Source organism: Fistularia commersonii, chromosome 1 (genome assembly GCF_037954325.1).
Source record: "Fistularia commersonii isolate RoL2024-O1a breed Wild chromosome 1, RoL_Fcom_v1.0, whole genome shotgun sequence".
Lineage (NCBI taxonomy): Eukaryota > Metazoa > Chordata > Actinopteri > Syngnathiformes > Fistulariidae > Fistularia > Fistularia commersonii.
In genome coordinates, this window is record NC_141284.1 from 3,237,875 (window position 1) to 3,247,424 (window position 9,550).

General features: G+C 39.4%; 1 protein-coding gene across 1 annotated transcript in view; it reads left to right on the forward strand.

The window, feature by feature from the left end:
* The window catches only part of ghrhrb (growth hormone releasing hormone receptor b), a 28,976-nt gene extending 25,697 nt beyond the window's left edge, over positions 1-3,279 (forward strand). The window contains exons 11-13 of the mRNA XM_086165759.1: positions 1,118-1,247; positions 1,337-1,378; positions 1,817-3,279. Coding sequence (XP_086021885.1) covers positions 1,118-1,247; positions 1,337-1,378; positions 1,817-2,023 — 379 coding nt within the window. The 3' untranslated portion in view covers positions 2,024-3,279. The remainder of the gene's footprint in view (positions 1-1,117; positions 1,248-1,336; positions 1,379-1,816) is intronic.
* Positions 3,280-9,550: the final 6,271 nt, after the last annotated feature.

Here is a 9,550-nt window from a genome sequence, read left to right on the forward strand (position 1 = left end):
AATAACAAGAAAAGTGCTTCTTAATTATAACGCTACTAAACGTGACCGCAGGTTCGTCTTAATGTTTTCTAGGTGCGAGAACGACTGTCCATTGTCAACATTATAACAAGCAGCTGGTCTGCAGGCTGAAGTTTTTTTCTGTCCATTTTTGTTTACTTGCCAGCTCTGCTTATTTACCCACATGTCCGAAAACTACTGAAATACTTGGCTGCATTTCTGTCATTCACCTGTTGTTTCTCCACTCGATTTGACATCACAACGGTACGATGGTGTACAGTTCTTGCCGAGAAGAATTTGATTATCTTGTCTTTATCCTTAAAGTCGTCAAAAAGCTCGTCGGCCACATCAAGCATGAATGATTCGGCGTATTCGCCATCTGTAAACGACAATCTCACAATTGTTAAAGAACCAGCAAAGCTGTTTGGCCCAGACACGGAGCTGCCGCTGACTAGCTGCACTCTGGACACTAGTTCTCGACAGGCCTTCTTTCTGTCGTCTCCCGCTGGATATTTCTCTGCAAATGTGGCACGGCGTGTGTCAAAGTGTCGCTTTATATTTGAACGTTTCATCGATGAAATTTTATCATTGCATAAAAGACACACTGCACGACCCGCTCTCTCCACGAAGGCGAATTCTTCTGTCCGTTCCCGCTGAAACGTACGGTAATCCTCATTATTTTTTCTTTTCGTCATCTTCTCGGTTAGAAGGGTTCACTCTGCATAAACAAGCTAACCAAAAACGAGGGAATATTACTTCTTGGCCTCAAAGTGACGTGCGCGGGCTGTTGTAAATTATCCAATAAAATTAGACTTTTAGGGTATCGGAGTACAGAAAGGATTGGCTCTTTGTTGCGTGCCGGCGCCAAAAGTTGCGGGTGAAAATATCTTAAGATTAAAATGTGTGTGGATTTTTTTTTTTTTTTATTGTGATGGCTTTTCCTGTCATTTTTTTTCACTAAAGTAACATTATTAGTAAAATTATTGATTAATTTTTCTAAGCCAGAGGCAGTCATCAAAAGAGCCATAGGTTCCCGACCCCTGATCTAGATGGTTCTTGGTAGCCAGCCTTCAAATGTAAGGATTCCCTGACATATGTGTGTGTGCACGTGCACTTGCAGGAGACTGGCCAAATCCACATTGCTCCTCATCCCCCTCTTTGGGATGCACTACATGGTCTTCGCCTTCCTGCCGGAGAACACTGGGGCGAAGGCCCGGATTTTCATTGAGCTGGGCTTGGGGTCCTTCCAGGTAACGGTGGCATCACCCAGAACCGGCGAGAATATGAGCCGCCGAATTTTCGGGACTCAAACCGTCTGGTTGTGTTTGGTTCTTCGAAGGGCTTCGTGGTGGCGCTGCTCTACTGCTTCCTCAACGGGGAGGTGAGTGAACGCCGGACGCTCCCGTACGTCAAGCAAATATGGGAATGTAATGTTCTTACCAGGTTGGGGGCATCGTTTATTTCTTCTTGTTTCTTTGAAGATGTATCTCGGTGCCCAAGGCAGGAAGTCAGTGGCCTTTTGGTCAGATGCCACTGGTCTGTTTATGACACATTCATGCAAAGTCATCCATCTATTGGAGCCAATCAGCTGTCATTGGGCGAGAGGCGGGGTTTAACATGGAAGGGTCAACTGTCAATCACAAATAGAGACATGCAACCGTCCCCATCTTACACTTACGGACAATTTGGACCCTTCAAAGAAACTGCTTAATTTTTTTGGGACTGCAGTAGAAAGTAGGGGAACCTGAAGAGAACCCATGCAAGGAACTCAGAGCCTACTTGCTGGTAGGCAACGTGATTATTAAGGTTCTGTGTTCAGGTGCAGGCGGAGCTGAAGAAGAGGTTCTGGAAGTGGCAGATGCAGAGCTACCTGACCTACACCAAGCGGCGCCGCCCACTGTTCACCGAGAGCAGCACCGTCACCCAGATATCCGTCTTGGACAAATCCAGTCCCAAAGACCAGCAGGGTCTGGAGACGCTTGCACCGGCGCACGCCCTTAAGCCCAACACCATGTCCGCCGTCTGAAAGCCGCCCGGGCTCTTCACCGCTTGCTCCTTGGATGTAGTTTCCTAAGCGGGTGACTGACGTGTAGAGCCAGATTACCACTGAATGTCTCAAGGTACCTCTCAGAATGTTTCATCTTGGGTTCGATGTCCAGTTGTCGTTGGTGTCTTCATCTTACTGTCATTTTGTTTATCATATTTTGGCCCGGGGGGGGCTGATTTTGGAATCCAGTAAACCCAGCCTAGTTCACGCCTGGCTGAGGGGACTTCACTTCATTGTTTTCATTTTGGTGAAAATGTTCTCCATCTTCCGTGGCACGTTTACAGAACTGTTCTGAAATCATATTAATGAGCCTGACTGATCCCCCAACCTTTCGTTCTCAGCCCTGTGTTTCTTTGAACTGATGTTCATCCATGACCAGGTTCCCTCAACCATAGGTTGTCTCCAACCAATGTTCTCTTGAGGCAAAGTTCCCCCAAGGACTCTCTTTCCTAAACCTGATGTCCCCTCTGGACTAGTTTTCCTCAACCTTATGTTCCCCTCCAGCTATGTGCGATAAACCCTGGGTTCCCAATGATTGCCCGAGGCTGTGTTCCTTTCAGGACTCAGTTCCCCAAACTCGATGTCCCCTCGAGACTAGTTTCCCTAAACCTTATGTCCCCTGGGGGCTAGGTTCCCAAAACGAATGTTCCCTTGGAACCAGTTTTCTCAACCCCATGTTCCCTCAATGTTAGGTGCCCTAAACCCAAATTTCCATTAGACTTATGTTCCTTGTAGACCATGGCACTCAGTTCCCTAAACATATGGTCCCTCAGGAGTGGTTTTCTTCAACCCTATTATCCCCTCAGGGTTCGGTTCCCTAAACACTGTGGTCCCCCCAAGTCTAGGTTCCCCCAGGTTCCACCAGACCTATGTTCTCTCAAAGCAATGCTCCCCATGACTCAAGTTCCCTAAATCTGTCCCCTCAGGACTACTTTTCATTAACTCTGTTTTCTCAAGGCCATGTTCCCTTCAGGACCCTTAATCTGTTGTCCCCTCATGACTAGTTTTCCTGGACCCTATGCTCCCCTTGAGGTTGGGTTCCCTAAATCCGAGGTTCCCTCAGAGCTATGTTCTCTGAGGCAATGTTCCCGCTTCAGGACTCAGTTCCCTAAACCTAAGTTATCTTTGGAACAGTTCCTCAACCCAATCTTCCCTCAAGGTTAGGCTTCCCGAACCCAAAGTTCCACCAGACCAATGTTCGCTGTTGGACATATTTCCCCAGGACTGAAGTTCCCTAAACCTATGTATCTTCAGGGGTACTTTTCCTCAACCCTGTATTCCCTCAGGGTTAGGTTCCCTAAACCCTAAGTTCCCTTAGAACTATGTTTTCTGAGGCAATGTTCTCCCAGGTCTCAGTTACCAAAAGCCTGTGTTCCCTCAGGATTTAGTTTTCTCAATCCTGTGTTCCCTCAGGCTAGGTTCCCCAAAACCCTAGGCTCCCTTAGAACTATGTACCCTAGAGGCTACGTTCCCTTCAGGACTCCGTTCCCTTAAGGACTCAGTTCCCTTAACCTACATTCTTTTAGGAGCAATGTTGGAACCCAATGTTTCCTTTAGGCTAGGCTCCCTAAATCTAAAGTTCCATTAGATCGAAGTTCCCCATTGGCCACGTAACCCCAGGACTCAAGTTTCCTAAACCTATGTTCCCTCAGGACTAGTTTTTCTCAAACCCCGAGTTCCCCTCAGGACTTGATCCCTTGGTTCCCTCATGCCCAGGTTCCAAATTCTATGTTCCCCGAAAGGTATGTTCCTTCACCCCTGTCCTAGCTGTTCCGTCGGGCCTTTATCCCAACGTTTCGGGTCAAAGTTCTTTGAGGGAACATGGGCTTCGGGGAACACGTCATCCAGGGAAACCCGCGAGGACCAGAAAAGCCATTAATGAATGAACAAGTGAGAAACGAGACTCCGCTGGCGGTGCCCCCCTGCCCTGGAAAGGGAGGCGGTGATTCCGAAACATTGCAATTTTACCCAGATGAGAATCATAGAAGTGGAGAACAGGCGAGTGGACCTGACAAAGACGGAACGAGCAGATGGAAGTAAACTGATTACACCAGAGACAGGAACCCATGATGAGGGAGCGGAGGGAGGCCATTGGGTGGAAGCGCTCGGGGCTAATCGGATTTGGAACGTCCGCAGACAATTATCAACTTGCTCCATTTGCCCCTTCGCTCGGTTCCGTGGCCGTTCTCCGAGCCGCTCGGTTCCAAATGCGGACTTTCCTCTTCTGCCATTTTGCTTTTTTTTTTTTTTTTTCTTTCTACTTCGGAGAGGGTTCGACTTTGCCCTCGTCCTGCGAACGTGCCCACATCAGCGGAGGTTCTGCTTTGCGACATGTTGCACAGTGCGCTAGCACACAACTGGAGCACTCGACTGTAAACGCTATTTATTTGTCCGATTTTGGTTTGTTTGTGTGAATGTAGATAGAAGCAGTGCTACGATTCCAGAACCCGTAAACGAAAAACCCGACGACGGTGTTTTAAGTTAGCCGTCGTTTATATTGTTTTGTTGTTGTTGTTTTCTTTTGTAATCCTGACATGCTGTAAAAATCCGCTGAAATGTGTCGGTTGCTCTTGTGTCGGACTTTTTTTATTGGGAAGTTTTTGAAAGAGAAAAGACTGCAGGGGGTCAGGTGACCAGTCAGGTGACCAATCAGGGGGAGTCTTTGAGGAACTCACCATAAATATCCCATCCATAAGAGTCACTTTGTTATTATTATTATCATAAAGAGTCACTTTGTTATTATTATTATCATTATTATTATTATTATTATTATTATTATCCTCATCATATAATCCTCATCATTAGCATGCAATTACATTTTTTGTTAATTATTTCTTTGAAATTTTTGGAGTGATTTTTCTAAACCCAATTTTCTCACTTCTTTTATTTTATTATATTAGTATCAGGAGTGGTAGAAGTAGAAGTAAGAGTTGTACCTTTGCTTTTTTTTCTTTTTTCACTTGAGCATTATGTGCAGATTGTCAGCAAATGATATTTTTTGTAGTAACAATAACAACAGTACTATTAATAATAACAGTAATGATAATAATCTGAATAAGAATTAGTCATTAAATTGCACAATTATTCAGAACAATATATCAAATGCTTTATCATTGTTTGATGCATTTTGCCATAACTGTTTATTGAATTTGTAATGATTGAATTTGTAATCATTGTATTTTATATTTTGATATTTCATTTTTCAACAAGTAACCTTTCATTAACCTTCATTCCTGAAGAGCTTCATCACTTCCAGCTCAGAGTGGTAAGTGACTATGTGACTCCTGGCCCCGCCCCTTTATGTGAGGGGGCGGGGCCAAGAGGAGTAGGTGGGGTCACATGACCTGGGGCAGCCAGTAGTTTTTGTTTTCCATCTTAAAGCTTAGTTTATAGTAATCCTCACAACTAACTGCCGAGCCCATTGAGCTCATTATATATTTTTTTTTATGCTAACAGTTTTTGCTAGTTAGATTTACCTATTTTTGTAAATCTTTTTTTTTTATCACCATTTTTTTAAACCTGCAAAGCCCCACAACAAACGTCATGCTAGCTCAAGTACCGCTCCTTTCCTCAATGTGGTGAAATCCTAACAGTACCTTTAAATCGCAAATAATATTGTCTTGAAAATTTACAAAAATCTCATCCAATTTCAACAAAATCAAAAAAAAAAAGAAACATCTTTTGAAGAAGCCGTTCAAAGAGCGACAACATTAGCTTTCTCTCTGCAATGTTAGCCAAGTGGCTAACGCTAACAGGCTACACCTGGCATTGGGATGTCATTTTTTTTCTCCAAGACGCTCGGGTTGAAATATTCTGGCGGAAAAAACAGGAAGCCGCGCTAACGCTATTGCTATTGCTATTGCTAATTCAGGATCAATTTTCTAGAGCAGAGGAGCTATTTTTCTATGTTTTCGTATCCCCGTACGACTTGCCTGGTAGCTTCTGCGCTATACGTGTACTCGTATTCCAGAGTTTTGTCCGTGGAAGTGGACAACTGGACTTTACCCTCGACCGTCGCAGTGCCTTTAACCGCTCCGCAGTTCTTGAAACTAGCGAACTATTGCGCATTTTGCGCCATCCGCTGTTTCTGACCGCAGATTTTGCTTCTTTACAAGATATCGATCTCGGCTTAAGTGGTTCCCCTCTCGCAAACCAAGGCAAAGACCCTGTTCTGTTTTCCTTTGTGCGCTCTCGTGTTTTTAAAAGGGGCGTTTCCTGTTTCCTGTCACATTAAAAAGGCTAAGCTGAGTTGAAGTGTCATGCAGTGAAACGTTTCCGTCGACGGGCTACTCGGTTCTCCGAGTCGGGGTATCACGTAGAAATAGTGGTAATAAATGACAGGGGAATAAAAGGTTGGAAATTATTATCTCTCTGCTATCAATCTAATTTGGGATTTTATTTTAATTGGAAAAAAAATGCTAGTAATGCTAGTAATAGCATTTTACAGTATTTTGCAAATTAAAATAATTATTTTCACATTTTTAAATAAGTTTTTTTACAGCTGCTTTGAAAATGTAAAACTGTAAATAAATGTGACCATAAATATAAAACATAAATATTTATTTCTAGCTATCACAAGGAAGCGCTAGCTAATTTGACCGCTGCCTCTCCAGGCCTAGAGAGGGCGGCAAGCTTAAAAACACCATCGAGCCACAAAGTCCCATACATTTATTTCCACTTCAGTGACGTACAAAAAAAAGGAGAGAGAGAAAATAAGTCTCTTGGGAGACGAAGCGATGGAGGAGACGGAGGGAAGAAGCTGGGGGAGGGTTACATTCAGCCGTCAGCCATGTTTGTTTATCGTTGTTTGTTTGTTTTTTCAGCCGGATGTTGAAGCAACGGAGCAGGTCAGGAAACCTAACATCCATCTTTTTTTTTTTTCTTTTCTTTTCTTCTCTATCTTTTTCATGCAAAGCAGAAAAAAACATTAAAAAAATATAAATGAGCAGTTTTCGGGCTTCGTACCCACAGAGGGAGAAGAACAAGTTAAAATGGATATAATTAAAATAACATTTCATTAAAAGTAAATATTCAAAACGTGTCATACTTTGAAATATGTCATAAGCTAATGAAATCAATAAGAATATGATTGAAATTGTTCAAGTATGCCTTGTATTTAATGAATTGTATTATTTTAAATTGGAAAGCGACACCTGCCATGAAGGTAAATTGAAAAATACCTTAAAATTAAATTAATTAAAATACAATTAAAAAAGAAAAAAAATTAAAATGTAACTAAAGTATCAAATGAAATTAAAGAAAATAAAACGAAATGAAAATAAAACAATAAATTTACGATCAAAATAAAATAAATGCAAAGCAAAATACAGAATTAAAAACATAAAATAAAAAATTAAACTAAATTAAATAAAAATAATAATAACTCAAGAAACTGAAAATAAAATAAAATTAATAAAAAAAAACAAATGAAAATAAAACAAATTAGAAAAAATGATCAAAATAAATAAACGCAAAATGAATGCAAAGCAAAATAAAGTAAAATGAAAATACAAAATTAAAAACAAAATGAGATGAATTCAAAAAACATTAAAAATAAAATGAAATTAATAAGATAAAACAAATTCGATCATAATAAAATATAACACAATGCAAATAACAAAAAAAATAAAAATAAAATAAAAACATACAACTGACAATAAAATATAAAATAAAATAAAATTCCATTTTAACTTTGTCCCACCTCGGGTGGAGGCTCGGCCCAGTATCCAGGGTTTTATCCTCACCTGCTGGATGTAAACAGTAACAACACTCATGCATCGGAACACGGGAGAGGCGTTCAGGGTCTCCGGAAAACACAGACACCGTCAGAAAAGTCAGATATAAAACTCATCACAGCGCAAGTTTTTTTTGACACAATTCACTTGTTTTTCAAATCACACCGGAAATTACAGTTTGTGTTGTTTCAACAATAAAAGTCACAGAAAGAAAGTCTTATTTTCGTTCCCTTTCGCGTGGTACGTCACGTCCGGTGTTAGACGGGAGAGGACGCATTTCCGGTCGGAGCGCGGCCACTTCCGGACTTTGAGATGTGAGATAGCGCCATCCTGTGGTTGCTGCTGGTACTGCAGGGACCGGACGCCCGGGCCGGGATTCCGACTCGGCCGATATATGCACGATTTATTTACTTATTCATTTATTTGATTCATCTTGTTTAAAGATAAAATAAAAAATAAAAAAAACAACAACATATAATTATAAGCCATATTTTGAACCTATTGAATTAAACTTAAATGTAAGTCAAAGAAAATACATGAAATGATGACGTTACATATGATTTCTATTCATCTTTCAAATTAAAATTGAAATTTTAATGTAATTATTTTATACATCTAATCGAATTTTTATGTTGTAAATAATTCATTCATTTAATTATGTAATCTTGGATTTATTTTAGCTTACAATTTTTTGGGGTTATTTATGAAATAAATGTAACAATCTTATTGAAGTAAAAATGATTTAGAATTTTTGTTTCAGTTGTGTATTTTCTTAATTTTCATCTCTTAATTGGTCTGGTAAATGTCATCTATTTTTTATTTCAATTTCATACTTTCATACAGATTCATTTTTAAGATAAAATTGTGTCTAATATAATAAAAAAATGTCCAAATTCCAATGCATAATAAACTCATGACAATAAAATAAAATCAATAAATATATTTTAATATCCAGTGATCACATTTTGATACTTTCACTTATCCTGGAAAATATGTTGACTTTACTTAAAAACAAATATATCATTAAAAAGGTCAGAACCTTGAAGATTTGATGTAATATACATAGAAAATACATGCAATAAATTAGCTTGATTTACAAAATGAGCTTGCCTCTAACAAAAAGAATATCAGAAAATGAAATTGTTTATTTCCCTTTTCCCTTATTTTCCCGGTAGATATTAAAAAAGAAAGTCACAGCACTGTTTAAACAAAAAAAAAAAAAAAAAAAGAACTGATGTTATGGAATCGATTAACAAATAAATAGATAAATAAATTAAGACCCGGAAGCATCTAGAATCCAGGTCCGGCGTTTCCCAGACCCATCAGTCGAGCTTCAAACTTCCAACAAGCAGGAAAAAAAAAGCAAATTAAATCATAATTTCAGCATTTTAAACAACAACACTTATAAATATCCAGATTAATAATCCAGGAAATATTCCAGAGAAAAATCCTTTCTATTTTATACACATATATTTACAAATATATGTATATGTATATATATATTTATATTTATATTTATATATAAAAGCATTTTACCCGCCTGGATGTTTTCCAGTTTTTAGACCAGTTTGCAGTGCTGTCAGATTCTTTACTTGTTTTTGTAATTAAATAAAATCAATGAAAAAAAAAAAAATCTACATTTAAAGAGATTAAATTTAATATTGTGCAGTTGAGAAGTCACACCATGTTGTGACCTTTTCATTTACTATCTTTTTTTTTTTTTTACATATTGATTGGTTTGTGTTGTTTATGTGTGTTTGTGTTTGTTGTG